This window comes from Capsicum annuum, chromosome 7, assembly GCF_002878395.1.
Source record: "Capsicum annuum cultivar UCD-10X-F1 chromosome 7, UCD10Xv1.1, whole genome shotgun sequence".
NCBI classification, from domain to species: domain Eukaryota; kingdom Viridiplantae; phylum Streptophyta; class Magnoliopsida; order Solanales; family Solanaceae; genus Capsicum; species Capsicum annuum.
In genome coordinates, this window is record NC_061117.1 from 220,937,374 (window position 1) to 220,952,717 (window position 15,344).

A 15,344-nucleotide genomic window follows, 5' to 3' on the forward strand; every position below is an offset into this window, starting at 1 on the left:
TGTTAAACGATTGAAACTGTTTATAGTAAAATACATTTTATTATCAATTTCCATTCTGATGGTATAATTGGACTTTTCAAAAAGCAAAAACTGAAAAATCCACGTACCGTGGCAGATTAATGGTTCCATGATTTTTTTTCTACTCACGTGCTTCTTGTGGTAAATTATAATTGTGAGTTGAAGTGATTGTTGTGGTAAATTATAATTGTGAGTTAATAAACTAAGTATGTAAGAAGTTACTTTGTTATTGTTCAACTAAGCTTTCTTAGAGGAACCATCAGATTGGCTACGATAAGTATAGATTACGAATGTTTAGTAAGACGGAAGTCATTTTCTTTTTTCAACATAGAACATTTGACGGTAAAAAATATCTTTCAAGAAAAAATATACTAAAAATTCATTTGAACTCCGGAAATTACAGAGAAAAACTCACATTTGTATCCTTCCCCTTTTATATACAGCATTTTTTTTTTCAAAATATGACCAATATATATTCTCATATTTCCAGTTGAGTCTACTTTCACTATACGAATTACTTACTAGTTACTACTAACAAAAATCTTGGTTTCTTTATGATGGCATTCTCTTGTCCGCCATGGTATCCGGATTCATTTGCCAATGCTGAACCATTATCGTTCGTGTCTTTCTATCCCGAAGGCAACTCTTAAAACTTAAAAGAACATGAACACGTTAAGCCATCTCCAATAGCTTGATATTTCCCATAGAATTTGCAGCAACTAAGGTAGAGGACTGACCACGCCAACAAACAGATGAGATAAACTGTGCTTGATCATCCACTTCATCACCAGATAGTGGATCCGTGCTATTAAATTTAAATGATAATGTAGGCATAGGAAAAGCTTTGTGGTATACAAAGATCTGCAACACAACAACACAGATCACACCATCACATTAACACGATAAACTCATAGCGGTGGCTATTTGTAAAACAATGCATGCAATATCAAAAGAGTGATGGTACGAAAGAGGAATACGCAAGCTACACGATGAACCAACGATATGACTCAATAATCATTTTAATGGAGTTCCTTCTCCACTTTTTTTTCTTTGACAAGGTATATTTCATCCTCTTTTTAAGTATTCTCATAACCATTTTATACAGTAGGCACTACAATACTATTCCTTTATATGGTATTTCACAGTGCCATTTGTTCCTAGGTTTTCTAATTATTGATGTTTACCAAATATGACCAGTGACTCTGGGCACTGTAACTATCATCTAGTTAGAAGTAATCAAAGACACGTTAATGGAAAAAGGAGGATAATCTAAGAGGTCGTAGAAGCAATGTTTGGCCAAAACAGAAATGAGTGTGCACATGCACACAAAAAACATGTATGTATCTGTATGTATATGTCAAGTAAAAGATAGTCATCCCTTCCATACAAGGATAAAATGCAGTAATAATCCTTAAATTTTCCTTTTTGTACTACTACTGTTTTGGGGGATGGAGATGGGAAAATGTTTCGTCTTAAACTTTGCATCAGGTTTTCTTCAGTGTCCCAAGTATCTAGTACTTATGCTAAACCATGATCCGGTGCTAAACCGTGATCCGGTACTCAGCTCAATCATAGGCATTCCATCCACAAAGTTCCTGACTTTGCTGCATGCACATGACCTTTTCAGGCACAAGGTTTAGATCCTTGGTACATGATGTCAGAACCTCCATCCTCGAAAGCACATCCTAAAAGACTAAAGGCTATTTCATCAATTTATTTAAGAAGAAGTTAAAAGAGTATAATGAGCAAGTTGGAGCAAATTGTTTTCAGAGTACAGCTTAAAATATGCTTGGAGTTGAATTACAAGTCTACCTATGCTGTCTTGAAGTTTCTACAGGAGCACAGTCAAACCATTTGGATGATAATTTGGTAATTCCTTATATCATATGTTTTGTTGTCAAACATGATTGAGATCCAAGGTCACATTGATCCATTAAAACACCCTTTTATTGCACAATTAAAATGGTAAGCAACTTCCACTATTATTCCTAAGAATCAGCAAATTCATATCAATAGTGTATTGTTTTGTGACGAAAAGGCAATAAAAACCCATGTATATATTTTCTTCTTGAACAGATAAGGACAGTCATGGATTGTTTGTCACAAATGTAACGGAACATCATCTATACTCGAATGAAATAAGAAGTTGTGAGCCATTCATTTGTTATTTACGGAAAGGCATCAACCAAAATGCTCAGACACAACTTGTATTTAGAGATACTTTTCGACAAACAGCTTGAACTTAGAACATTGATCGCAGCCCCATGTTTCCAGCTTAGATGCATATACTTAATCTAGCCAGTAAACAGAACTATTTCCTTGATGCAGACAGGACATACAATTTTCATCACAAAGTAATAATTGCTAAAGACTCGACTACAATGAAATCAGCAAGCAAGTAATAATAGTGATATATCTAATAGTAAATGATACCTCATTTGTCTCCGAGCCAGTAGCAATGTAACCTTCAGATACAGATAAGCCAACAAAGTTCTGAAAAGAGGGAATACTTTTGTTAAAAGCACAATTAATATTCCATCTCATTCACAGTTAAAAGCACATTTAACCGCAACTGAAGTACAATCTCATTTCTAAGAAAAATACCTTTACATTCATGTGTCCGGTAAATGACTGAAGAGGTGAATCAAGAATTCGAGATGTGCAAATTGACAAATCCCATAGCTTTATCGTGTTATCTGTAGATGCAGACACAAGAGTTGTGGAATCTATGAACTTGACATAACTCACGGTCTTGTTATGCCCGATTAATGTGCATAGAGGCATTTTTGAGTTACGTAGATCATAATAATATATCCTGTGATCTGCAGAACCAAAAGCAAGGGAGCGACCAGAATCAAAGGGGAATTGAACGCAGCAGACATTGGCTTTTGTTTTAATGGTTCCAACACTTGCTCCCTGCAGTACCAACCCAGGTAAGAAAAACAATTTATTACACACAGGTTTTATCTACACATCGACATAACTAGATGACTTTAGTACGTTTAGTTTCAAAGCTGACATCCACCAAGTGCAAAAATAGAATTGCCTGATTGATATTCCAGAGCTTGACAGAACCATCATCACTCCCGCTGGCCAACATGGTTGGATCGGCTACAGAAAAGTCAACAGACCAGACACGCCTTTCATGTTCTCTCATTTCCATGAAAAGCTGACTTCTTGTGACGTCCCATACCTGGAAAGGAATTCAACAAATTTCATCACAACTAAATTAAATAGAAAAGCGACCATAATCATGAATATAGCTCACCTGCACCACGCCTTCAAAGTTACTTGAAGCGATCTGGCTTTTAATATAGCCATTCCAACATATGCTGCTTAGCTTAGATCTACTAGACATTTCAACAACTGGATAGTGGATATCACGGTCCGCATTTACAATTGAATTATATTCAAAAACTTTGATCTTCTTATTTACACCAGCAGTTGCAAAAAATTCACCATCACGATCAAAGCCTAGAGCACATACAAGATTGGAAGAATTCAGAAGATCCCCTTGCTTCAAGTCGGCCTTCACTTCCAGCTTGCTATAAGATAGATACTTGCACAGGCCCTCCAGGAATGAACTGATCGATCCACTCTGTCTATCCTCATTGCACCCCTCTTTTGATGACAAATTACTCAATGAACTTCTTTCGGGTGCTATTCTACAATCCGTACTTGCCTGAGAATGTCTATTCAATGGTTTGCCAATTGGTTTGATAACCCTACGTCTTGTCATGAAATAAGCTGCCTCCAATTTCCTGAAGTTCTTCATCAACCGGGAATTTTTTGCCAGAATGCTCCCTTTGTTTTCAACATGCTTCTCAGACTCATCTGGATTGCCATTGGATTCCTCAGTTGCATGAGTAGAAAAGCCTGGCCTAAATCTCTTTCTAGATCCAACGTACCCAGCATCGTCATCTTCAGCAATATTTATCTTCCCCGAACCTAAATCCTTTACTGGCTCCTGATTTGATCCGCTTTTAACTCCGAGGGTCTTCTGCATCTTTGAGACCTCTTCTATGTCAGACGATAAAAAAGATACAATCTCATGCAAATTGTGCATAGCCTCCTGCTTTCGCTGTTGAATCAGCAAAAGGAATTCCAGCAATAACTCTTGCTCCTCTATTTTTTCTCTAAGCTGTATTGCTGCTTCACGTTCTTGAAACTCATCTCTTGGAGCATTAAGGAACTCGCTTTCTAGCAGCTCACTGCCATCGATGGAAAAAAAAGAATCAGAATAACAAGGACAAAGGAGACAGGGACGTTGCTGTTAAACGAATTAAGATAGAAGTGACAGTAGATTCTTCAAGTGAATCATTATTGACGCCTGAAATGAATCTGTAAACAGGTAAAGGCTTCCATTTAATGCAACAATAAAAACAACATACCCAGTGAAGTCCCACAAGTGAGATCTGGGGAAGGTAGAGTGTTCGTAGACCTTACCCCTACCGAGGTAGAGAGGCTGTTTTCGAAGGATACTTGGCTCAGGTGCAACAAATCAAAATAGTTATGGAAAGGAAAAGTGGTCGTGGAAAAAACATAGCAACTAATAAAGAAAGCAGTGCAGAGCATTCAGAAAAGGAACATTAACAACAACAAAACAGTGTGGTAAACGAAACACAAAAAAAAACAGATGGTAATAAATATCAAAAAGCAAGACACTACATGAATAGGCTAATCCTGTCGAAAAGCAAGACAACACTCAATTACCTACTCACCTTCTACCCTATCTACAACCTCCATACTTTCCTATCTAAGGTCACGTCCTCAGTAAGGTCATGTCCTCAGTAAGCTAAAGCTATCCCACGTCCTGTCTAATCACCTCTCACTTAATGCAAAGTAGTAGAAAACTTTCCTCAATTCTATTTATTGCTCTCTCATCAAGTCTTAAGTGCTCTTTTTCCATTCTCTTCCTTTTACTTCTAACACGGTGCAGGAAACATTTTGCAGCAATCAAAGTTCAAACAAATTGTGCAGGTAAACAGCAATAATATGGCCGAATTTCCATAGCAACAAGCTGATAATACTTTAAGATGCCACTGACGAGAATGGAACAGTATTATGCAAAGAGCAGCAAAGCTGTTGATCAGTTAACTAATAGTTTTGCCAGTAGACAACCACACCCCTCACTACTCCTAATGAGTTGCACCCACCAAGAAGTAACCTTGGGTCATCTCATCAACCAAAGAGGGAAGAGAAGAGGAATGAATTAATGCTGTTGCAAGAAACGCAAGCATGCTTTGCTACATTTTCCTTCTTTCCTGTAGTAACATTTATTCATCCATGCACAAAACTCAACATACCATGACTTCATTAGATAAGATTTTGCTACCAGAAACAAAGTGTGCGTGCTATGTCAATTTTGCTGAATGATCTCTCAAGTTGAGAGTTCTGTCATTAAATAGAAAGAATTCTCCTTGTACATCCCTAAAGATCTGCCATGAATCCCCTAATATCTGCCATGTATCCCCTAATATCTGTCATTCCTAACTATTACATCTCTAAGAGTATTTCCTATATCTAAGTATTAAAAGCTTCCAGCTAATCTGGCTATCACTGAAATCTGTCCAGAAAATCTGCTGGACAGATATATGTCTATTATCCTAACATCCCCCCTCAAATTGATGCCGGTGAATCAAGAAGCATCAATTTGCCCACTAGAAACTGATGGTGTTGCCGTGCCATGGAGTTTGTAAACGCATCGGCGATTTGAAGATCACTGGATACATGTGGAAGAGTAATGACTCTCTTATCTACACATTCTCTGATATAATGACAATCCACTTCAATATGTTTGGTCCTTTCATGAAAAAACGGATTGGTGGCAATCTGAATAGCACTTGTGTTGTCAGTGCGGAGAGGAGTGGGATTAGATTGAGGAAATCCAATTTCTGCAAGTAAACCACGAAGCCAAACAATCTCGGAGCAAGCAGTAGACATTGCTCGATATTCAGATTCAGTTTAAGATTTTGAAACACAGTCTTGCTTCTTGCTCTTCCAAGATATCAAAGAATCTCCAAGAAACATGCACCAACCCGTGACGGAGCGACGGGTGTCAGGACATCCAGCCCAATCAAAATCACTAAATGCATTAAGCTGAATTAGAGAACCACTACGAAAGAATAATCTACGAGTAGATGTTCCCAAGAGATATCGAATGATGCGACGGACAACAACCAAATGTAGATGACGGGGAGCCTGCATAAATTGACTTACTTGTTGAACTGCAAAAGAGATATCAGGCCGACTAATAGTAAGATAATTTAGGCTCCCAACTAATTGTCGATACAAAGTTGGATCAGGAAGATCTCCTTCCTTGCGATGATACTTTACATTCAATTCCAATGGAGTATTTACATAGGAAGATTCTTGAAGACCAGCCAAAGTAATCAAATCTTGAGTATATTTTTGTTAGTTCAAGAACACACTGAGTATATTTTTGTTGGTTCAAGAACACACCTAAAGAATCATAATGAACTTCCAACCCTAAAAAGTATGTAAGAGTACCAAGATCTTTCATATGAAAACAATCCTTTAGCTGCTGTTGGAGGCTAGTGATTAGTGAAGAGTCGGTTCCTGTGATAATAATATCTACATACACCAAAAGAAGAACACAACTTGCAGATGTTTGTCAAAGAAACAAAGATGAGTCATATTTGCTCTGCTCAAAAGAGAACTGAAACAAAGTAGACCGGAACTTGTCAAACCAAGCTCTGGGAGCTTGTTAATCTATATAAAGACCGCTTCAACTTGCAGACATCTGATGTAGGTGATGAGAACAAACCAGGTGGGGGTTTCATATAAATATCTTCTTTGAGATCACCATGAAGAAAAGCATTTTTGACATCCATCAGATGAAGAGGCCAATTTTGTGACGCAGCAATGGCAATAATAGTGCGCACCGTAGTCATTTTTGCTACAGGTGCAAAAGTCTCCTCATAGTCCACACTATACTCCTATTTGTTTCCAAGAACCACTAGACGAGCCTTGTACCGATCAAGAGTTCCATCGGAATGAATTTTAATTGAATAAACCCATTTACATCCAATTGGACAGACATTTGAACAACAAGGAACAATGTCCCATGTGTTATTTTCTTGAAGAGCCAAAAGTTCCTCTTGATTTCTGCCAACATTCAAGCTTGGAGGTTCATGAGTAACCTGTTGGAATAGACATAGTGGATAAAGTAGAAGAAAAACCATACCGTTTAGGACTATGAGACACTCTTGTAGATCGCCGACGGGGTTCAAGAGGAGCAGACCTTGAAAAAATCTCAGATTCTGGTTGTGGAGCAGTCTCAGGTGGCGGATCCATTTCGGAATGGGGTAAAGTTGGCCGACGTCGTTCATACACAAATCCGGGTTTGAACCGCTTAGAAGAAAATGAAAAATCCTCAAAAGTTGGAAGAAGAGGAGAAATAGAAGATGACTCAACATGGGTGGGAAAGAAAGACTGATTTTCAAAGAACACAACATTTCTAGAAACACGAAATTTGTTAGAACTTGGATCATAACAAATAAAACCTTGGTGTGAAGTACTATAACCCATAAAAGCACATTTAGTAGACTGAACAGAAAGTTTATTGTGTTAAGAAGGAGGTAGGTGCACAAAACAAACACAACCAAATGTATGAAAACTACTGTAGTTAGGATACTTGTGATAAATACGATAATATGGAGACTCAAGATTTAACACTTTCAATGGAAGTTTATTAATCAAATAAACAGCAGTAGACAAAGTTTTCACCCAGTATTTAGATGGTACGGATGACTCAATCAATAAAGTACGAGTGACATCTGAAAGATGACGGTTTTTATGCTCAGCAACCCCATTTTGTTGTGGTGTGTATGGGCAAGAGCGTTTTGAGATGATCCTTTTCTCAAGTAAGAAATTATTGAATTCATGAGACATACATTCTTCACCAGAATCAGATCTTAGTATTTTGATACATGTGGAAACCTTTAGACATATACATGTTGATTGATGAGTCGCAACAAGGTGTTAATGATAAGCTAGAGGTTTGGCGACAAACCCTGGAGTCTAAAGGTTTTTGATTGAGTAGGACTAAGACGGAGTACTTGGAGTGCAAGTTTAGTGACTCGAGGCAAGAGGAGGAGGTGGTAGTGAAGTTGGATTCCCAGGCGGTTTGCGAGAGGGATAGTTTTAAGTATCTTGAGTCTACGATTCAGGGGAATGGAGAGATAGATGAGGATGTCTCTCACCGTATTGGGGCAAGTTGGATGAAATGGAGGCTCGCTTCGGGAATTTTATGCGATAAGAAGGTGTCCCCCAAGCTGAAAGGTAGATTTTATAGCGTTGTGATCCGGCCGGCTATGTTATATGGAGCAGAGTGTTGGCCAGTTAAGAATTCTCATATCCAAAAGTTGAAGGTGATGGAAATGAGGATGTTGCGTTGGATGTGTGGTTTTACAAGGGCTGACAAGGTTAGGAATGAGAGTATTCGAGAGAAGGTGGGAGTGGTGTCGGTGGAGGATTAAATTGCGGGAAGTTAGGTTGAGATGGTTTGGTCATGTGATGAGGAGAGGCACGGATGCCCCGATTTGTAGGTGTGAGAGGTTGGCCTTGGACGATTTCAAGCGGGGTAGGGGTAGACCGAAGAAATACTGGAGGGAAGTAATTAAACGTGACATGGAGCACTGGGGACATGGCCCAGGATAGGAAGGTATGGAGGAAAAACATTAGGATAGAGGGCTAAGGTGTGAGGTTGCATCGTAGGCAGTAGTTAGGAGGGCTTTGGTGTCCTTGTTTGGCAGTGTCCAATATTTTTGGTGGATGTCATACCTATGTTATTTTATCATGTTCCATGCATTTTTTTTTATATATACTGTCCTTTGTCTTGAGTCGGGGTTGTATCGAAAACAGCCTCTCTACTTCTTTAAAGGTAGCGGTATGGACTGCGTACACTCTACCCTCCCCAGATCCCATGATGTGGGAATATACTGGGTTTATTGTTGTTGTTGTGGAAAACTGATTCTCAATGTAAGCCAAAAATTTCTTCAACATGGAAAACACTTCAGATTTGGATCGAAGAAAATACACCCATGTAAACCAACTATAATCATCTATGAATGTCACAAAGTACTAGAAATGAGCATGTGAAACAATTGGTGAAATGCCCCAAACATCACTATGAATTACATCAAAACACTTCGTAGCACGACTACCAAAATCAAGAAAAGGAACAGTTTTACTTTTGCTTAATTTACAAGTAGAACAATCAAAGGAAGCAACTGAAAATTGATTTTTATTTCCTAATAGGCTAGAGTTTGATAAATGAGACAACACAATTGAATTGGGATGTCCTAGATGCTTATGCCAAACCTCCGTCTTACTAGTTATAGAAGTACAAGCAAAAGATAGAACACAAGGAATGGAAAAGTGCATAGGAAACAATCTTCCAACTTTAGGCCCCTTCGCGATTATCGTCCCCGACACCTGATCCTGCACAAGGCAACCATTACGAGAAAATTTCACATCACAATTGTCATCTACTAATTGACCAACTGAAATAAGATTAGTGGAGAGCTTTGGTGATACAAAAACATTCTTGAAAGTTTCAATAATATCCCCAACTTTGATAATGGGTAAATTACTACCATTGGCCACCTGAATTTGTGAGAGATCATGATACTTACGAACATTTTTTAGCTCACTAGTTGAGTTGGTCATATGATTGGAAGCACCAGAATCAACAAGCCAAAGATTAGATGGAATATTGTTACCTTGTAGCCCCAAGACTAAAAGGGCTGACACAATCATTTGTTGTACCATTTCAGGAGTAAGAACTTGTCCCGTTGCCGGAGTAGCAAATTGGTTGTTAGTTACGGTTGAATATGAGTTATCAGAAGTGGAACCATTTATCTCCTCTTGGAAGGCATTGATCCTACAATTTTGAAGACATATGGGACAATCCTTGACTATATGCCCGTGTTGTTTACAATAATTACAAAACTTCTTACCACAATTGCTCCCAATATGGCCATATTGCTTGCAACTGTAGCATTGAATTTTGCTCATATCCCTACCCTTTCCTCTTCCTCGAGCAGCAAATGCAACAGTCTGAATGTTTTCTTGCTTGAAAGCATTTTGTGTGAAAAGACGCTGCTCTTCACGAAGTAATTCCCAAAAACAGATATCTAAAGAGGGAGACAGGTCTCGATTCATCAAGTTAGAACGAACACTCTCAAATTCCGATCGCAATTTCATCAAAAATTGGTCTCTCTTGCTTTGCTCATAAACTGCTTGAATTACAGAGACAGATTCGGCAGGTAGTTTAGCATAAATAATATCAGTTAATTCAGCCCATAAGTTCTAAAACCCTGAGAAATAATCTTGAATGGAGAGACCTCCTTCAGAGTAATTAGCAATTTCATGCTCTAGCTGAAAGCGCCTTGAGCTATGGTCTTGGTTGTAAACCTTTTATAAGTAATACCACGTGGCCTTTGTTGTCTTGTATGGCCTGAGATTAAGGACAATAAGAGGGTCAATTGACCCTAAAATCCATATCATCACCCGAGCATCTTAAATCTTCCATTGACTGAGCTTTGTCGGATTGGTAGGAGCAGGATCACTTCCATCTATATGTCCCCGTAATTCTTTTCCGGTGACAAATAGTTGAAATTGAAATTCCCAAGCATAGTAATTTTTTCCGATGAAACGAACATGGAAGGACTCAAACTGATGTGATGCCATGTTCTTGACTAGCTAAGGGAGATAGAAATGCAATAATACCAGAATTACCAAGACGAAATTCCTAAGATGCTTAGGACAAACTGTTAACAGTAACAGTAAGCAATAAGCAGAACCAAGACATTCAAAAAAAAAAAAAACTGAAAGGAACCACGGATGAAAGAAATCAAGAATCAAAGCTGAAAAGAAGGCTCTGATACCATGTCAATTTCGCTGAATGATCTCTCAAGTTGAGAATTCTGTCATTAAATAGAAAGAATTCTCCTTGTACATCCCTAAATATCTACCATGAATCCCCTAATATCTGCCATGTATCCCCTAATATCTGTCATTCCTAACTATTATATCTCTAAGAATGTCTCCTATATCTAAGTATTAAAAGCTATTTACATAAATATTTACAAATATTACACATATATATATAACTGAAATCTGTATGCTGAAATCTGTCCAGAAAATCTGCTGGACAGATATATGTCTATTATCCTAACATGCTATAATCTCTATGGCAGTGCACTGTACATTATGTGTCAACAACAACAGCTTGGAAAATCAAGGATTACAGAAATATGAGCTATAGATTAAAGTAGTTACAAGAAGACTGTGACAACAAATTAATCAGGAATCAACTGATGATTTTCCGTAAAGGGGAACTAAGAGAGGAAAAAGAAGACCGGTTGACAGATAAAAAGAATACTCACCTCATTTTCGGCCTATTGCTCGGCTCGGGGTGCAGTAACCATAAGCAAAATGAAGCTTCTTTAGGACATTTCAACAGCAACTGAGGAGGGAGTACACGGTGTCTCAGACTATTCATAGTTGTGCTTTTCTCTTCTGGTGAGCTGAAGGTGCAGAATAGCTGCTCAAATTTATAATAATCGTTAAAACACAAAGTTTGATCTTTGCAGTCATGATAAATATAACTCAGCAGACCCTTTAAAATGCGACATGCTAGCTAACGAGTACTAACCTCAAAGAGAAGGACTCCAAGTCGGTAAATGTCTGAAGCACAAGAGCTTGAAGCACCAGCAATTTCTTCTGGACTAGTGTACCAATTGGTTTCCATGAGCAATATCTGTTTCATTGGGAAGGTGTGCTGTTTTTCTTCTTCTTGTGTGTTTTTACTAGCTTCTAAAGCCTGAACCGCATGGCCTGAGCTTGACTGCAAGTAACAGTTTTCAGATACTCCGGTAGAAGCTTTTGCAGAAATCTTCTCAAGCTGAGAACTTTCTCTCCCCAACACGTCCGACTCATGAGGCAAAACTGAGGATGTATCGTTTAACTCGATACTTTGGCTGTTCAAACCATCTTCTGATGAATCTGACCCTGAATCCGAGCAGGATACGGATTCAATAAAAGCAATACGTCTGAAAGAGGACATGACAAAACATGATGGTCGTGCATTATGAACAACTATTCCCTGTGAATGTGCGAGGTTTACAATCTCCACAATTTGGGTGAATATGTGCAAACATTCAAGAGCATCAACAGCTCTCTCTGGGTTGTCAAGCCACTGCCTCAAACTAACATCACTACAGTCTCTTCTACGACCACCTTGGTCCACAGTAAGCCTATCCTCCACAACCCCACCTTGAGCTTTAAGGCAATTTACACGAGGGAACTCAATTCTCTCCCTCCCCTTTCTACCTGGAACAAAACCAGAATCATGCAACAAATCATCGGAGGACCTAATGCTGCTTGTTTGAAATCTAGTATTCCTGTCCTCAAGAGCTGAAGAATTCAAACCCCTATAACTATCTGATCCCTCCCAACCAGATTCAGATGAACCCTCCATTACTCTCTACATATAACTCATATGCAGCCCAAAGGCCACAACATTTACCAGTTGGGAAATCCTTAGAATCCTAACACATCCACATCCTTTCACTTTCACCATAGCCAAATTGAATCAAGAACACATTTTCACAAACAGACAAACCAAACCATCATCTCAAAAGTCTCTCAACTTCATAGTATTCAAGGTATCTAACTATTTAGCAAGGAAAACAGTATAATCAAGCAAAACAAGAAAAGCTACCTAAGGTCTTCCTAAAGAGAGACAAACTCACTCTGAGAAGAATCAGCAGACAGAAACCAATAGCTCATCAAAATGCACAACAGCATGCTATATGCTACACGTTTTCTTAAGGAAGAGAGATATTAGCTATGCTTTTATTTCATCCAGAGCAAACAAAACAACAAGAACCACACACCAAATACTTCAACTTTAAAGCACAAAACCAAAAAGTGTGCTTTATTCCGAGGAAACACCACAGCCTCACAATATAGCCAAAAAAAAAACTACTATTCTTTTCTCTACAATACAAAGTTAAACCAAAACATAAAAAAAAAAAAAAAAAACAAGCTTTTATTATACTTATTTTCTTCCACAAAAAAATACATACAAGACAGTTGTTGTTCAAGACCTGAAGTTAAAAAAGAGTATAAAATTAAAAAATCCAATTCTCTTTTGGATCACTCTAAAAATTGTTTCTTTTAAAAAACACCATGTGGGGACAGTAGAGGAAGCTCCCCATTATCTAAAACCCACTAGTTCCCTCATGTATTCTTTTGCATGTACGTGGCTTATTCACATCCTCAAAGCACTTCCAATAAAGAAGACAGGCAAAATGGTATTTTAATCAACAACAGCAGCAGCAACATACCCGTGAAATCCCACAAGTGAGGTCTGAAGAGGGTAAGAGTAAAGTATACACACCAAACCATTACCTCGGGAGGTACAGAGGTTGCTTCCGAAAGACCCTCGGCTCGAGTACAACAAATCAAGTTACAAAAAAATATAGCAACTAACAAAGAAATAGTGCAAAACAGTATTTTAATCAAAAAAGAATATCTTAAAACAGGTGGGGTTAGTATGAATATTATGAACAACAAGAAGGATCTTCAAAGAGGGATCTTGAAATTAACAACTAATATTTCTATTTTGGGTATATAATCTTGGTTATAATTATTACTTAAAAATCTTTGTGATCTTAATGGGAAGTATAAAACATGCATAAAATAATCAAGATTGAGCAATTAAATATTATGCAACACAGTGATACAATGAATTAACAAATAGAAGTGCTCAATGCTTACATCATTATCAAGATTTCAACTTTTCATTCAATCAAGAAACCCTAAACATCATGTAATTCAGAGGCAAAAAAAAGGAATCTTTTTTTAAACCCCTTTTCGTTAAAATTGCTGATTATAGCTTTTTTCAAGCAAAGGAAATAAATGGGTTTCAAGTTTCAATAAATTAAACTCCATGAAAATGACTGGTTAATAGACTATACAGAAGCTAATAATTTTGTTAAGGATGTTCAAACTTTAGTATATGTCCAAGTTATTTCAGAATAATTTATCACTAAGATATAAATAATGAGATAAAAGAATCTTACCCTAACTAATAAGTACCTTCAATCAAACGCATCATAAAACAATCTTACACTTTATTTCGAGATCTTTGTACCTTATGCCTCATACCAAACGACTCCAAAAAGTTGGTTTTTGACCTATGCATGCAGTATCATTTACCAAGTACACACTATAATTTTTCGACTAAGAATGTTCGACTCACCACCTTTTGATCAGTGACATTTAACACAATCCAAAGAGCCATTATTTTTATTTTTTGTTTTTGCATTTGTTGTTAACAAGAGGGAACACTGATGACATTCCAAGTATTGCTAATGGTGGCTTATTTGTTATTGTATAGATTGAGTAGAATACCACAGTAGTGTTACAGTGGCATAAGCTGATTTTTTTATCTTTTTTTATTTTTTGATAAAGAGAGTATAGAATAAAAAAAGAAAAAGGCTCAAAAATATTCCTGAATTATTCGAAATAGCTTAAAAATAACCTTCATTAGATTTTTGGCTCAAAAATACCTCTCCATTAAATATTTGGCTAAAAAATACCCCTCCCTCTAACGGAATTCGAAAAAGGATCAAAAATACCCCTGAACTATTTGAAATTAATCAAAAATACCCCTCTGTTAAATATTTGGCGCAAAACTACCTCTCCCTTAACGAAATTAAATTATTTCAATTATTTCTTTAATTTATATAAAGTTCATCATTTAGTTTATATTTCGTTAATTTCTTTAAGTGAAAATTTATATTTCGTTAATTTATATTTCGTTAATTTCTTTAAAAATTAAAAAGATGTAAAGTGAAAATACCTTTTTAGAATAAATGTATGTTTATTTTCCAAATCAAATTCAACTAATTTATATTATAATTCAAACACTTTTTTTTCATTGTCTTGTTTTTAAAATTAAAGAAATACTTTTATGTAAAAAAAAATTAAAGTATTAAGGTTAAAAAATTAAAGAGGATTTAATTCAATCGAAATAATTTAATTTCGTTAACAGGAGGAATATTTTTGAGCCAAATATTTAACAGAGGGGTATTTAACGAAATTAAATTATTTCGATTATTTCGTTAATTTGTATAAAGTTCATAATTAAATTTATATTTCGGTAATTTCTTTAAGTGAAAATTTATATTTCATTAATTTCGTTAATTTCTTTAAAGATTAAAAAGAAGTAAAATGAAAATACCTTTTTAGAATAAATGTATGTTTATTTTCCAAATCAAATTCAACCA

The 15,344-nt window shown here is 36.8% G+C and overlaps 1 protein-coding gene across 4 annotated transcripts; it reads right to left on the minus strand.

The window, feature by feature from the left end:
- Positions 1 to 372: 372 nt before the first annotated feature.
- Positions 373 to 14,006, minus strand: LOC107878655 (protein SPA1-RELATED 4). Of its 4 annotated transcripts, none has more exons than XM_016725726.2 (7): positions 11,702 to 14,002; positions 11,433 to 11,590; positions 3,287 to 4,229; positions 3,065 to 3,211; positions 2,623 to 2,934; positions 2,452 to 2,511; positions 373 to 879 (listed from the first exon to the last, which is right to left on the minus strand). In XM_016725726.2, exons 1-7 carry the CDS (start codon positions 12,524 to 12,526, stop codon positions 691 to 693), a joined length of 2,634 nt encoding a protein of 877 aa, XP_016581212.1. In that variant the 5' UTR covers positions 12,527 to 14,002; the 3' UTR covers positions 373 to 690. The 4 variants fall into 4 exon arrangements, with proteins under 4 accessions (XP_016581212.1, XP_016581213.1, XP_047271550.1 ...); XM_016725727.2 differs by lacking the exon at positions 373 to 879 and adding an exon at positions 1,292 to 1,703 and having other exon boundaries at positions 11,702 to 14,006; XM_047415594.1 differs by lacking the exon at positions 373 to 879 and adding an exon at positions 1,292 to 1,711 and having other exon boundaries at positions 11,702 to 14,003.
- Between the last annotated feature and the right edge of the window lie 1,338 nt (positions 14,007 to 15,344).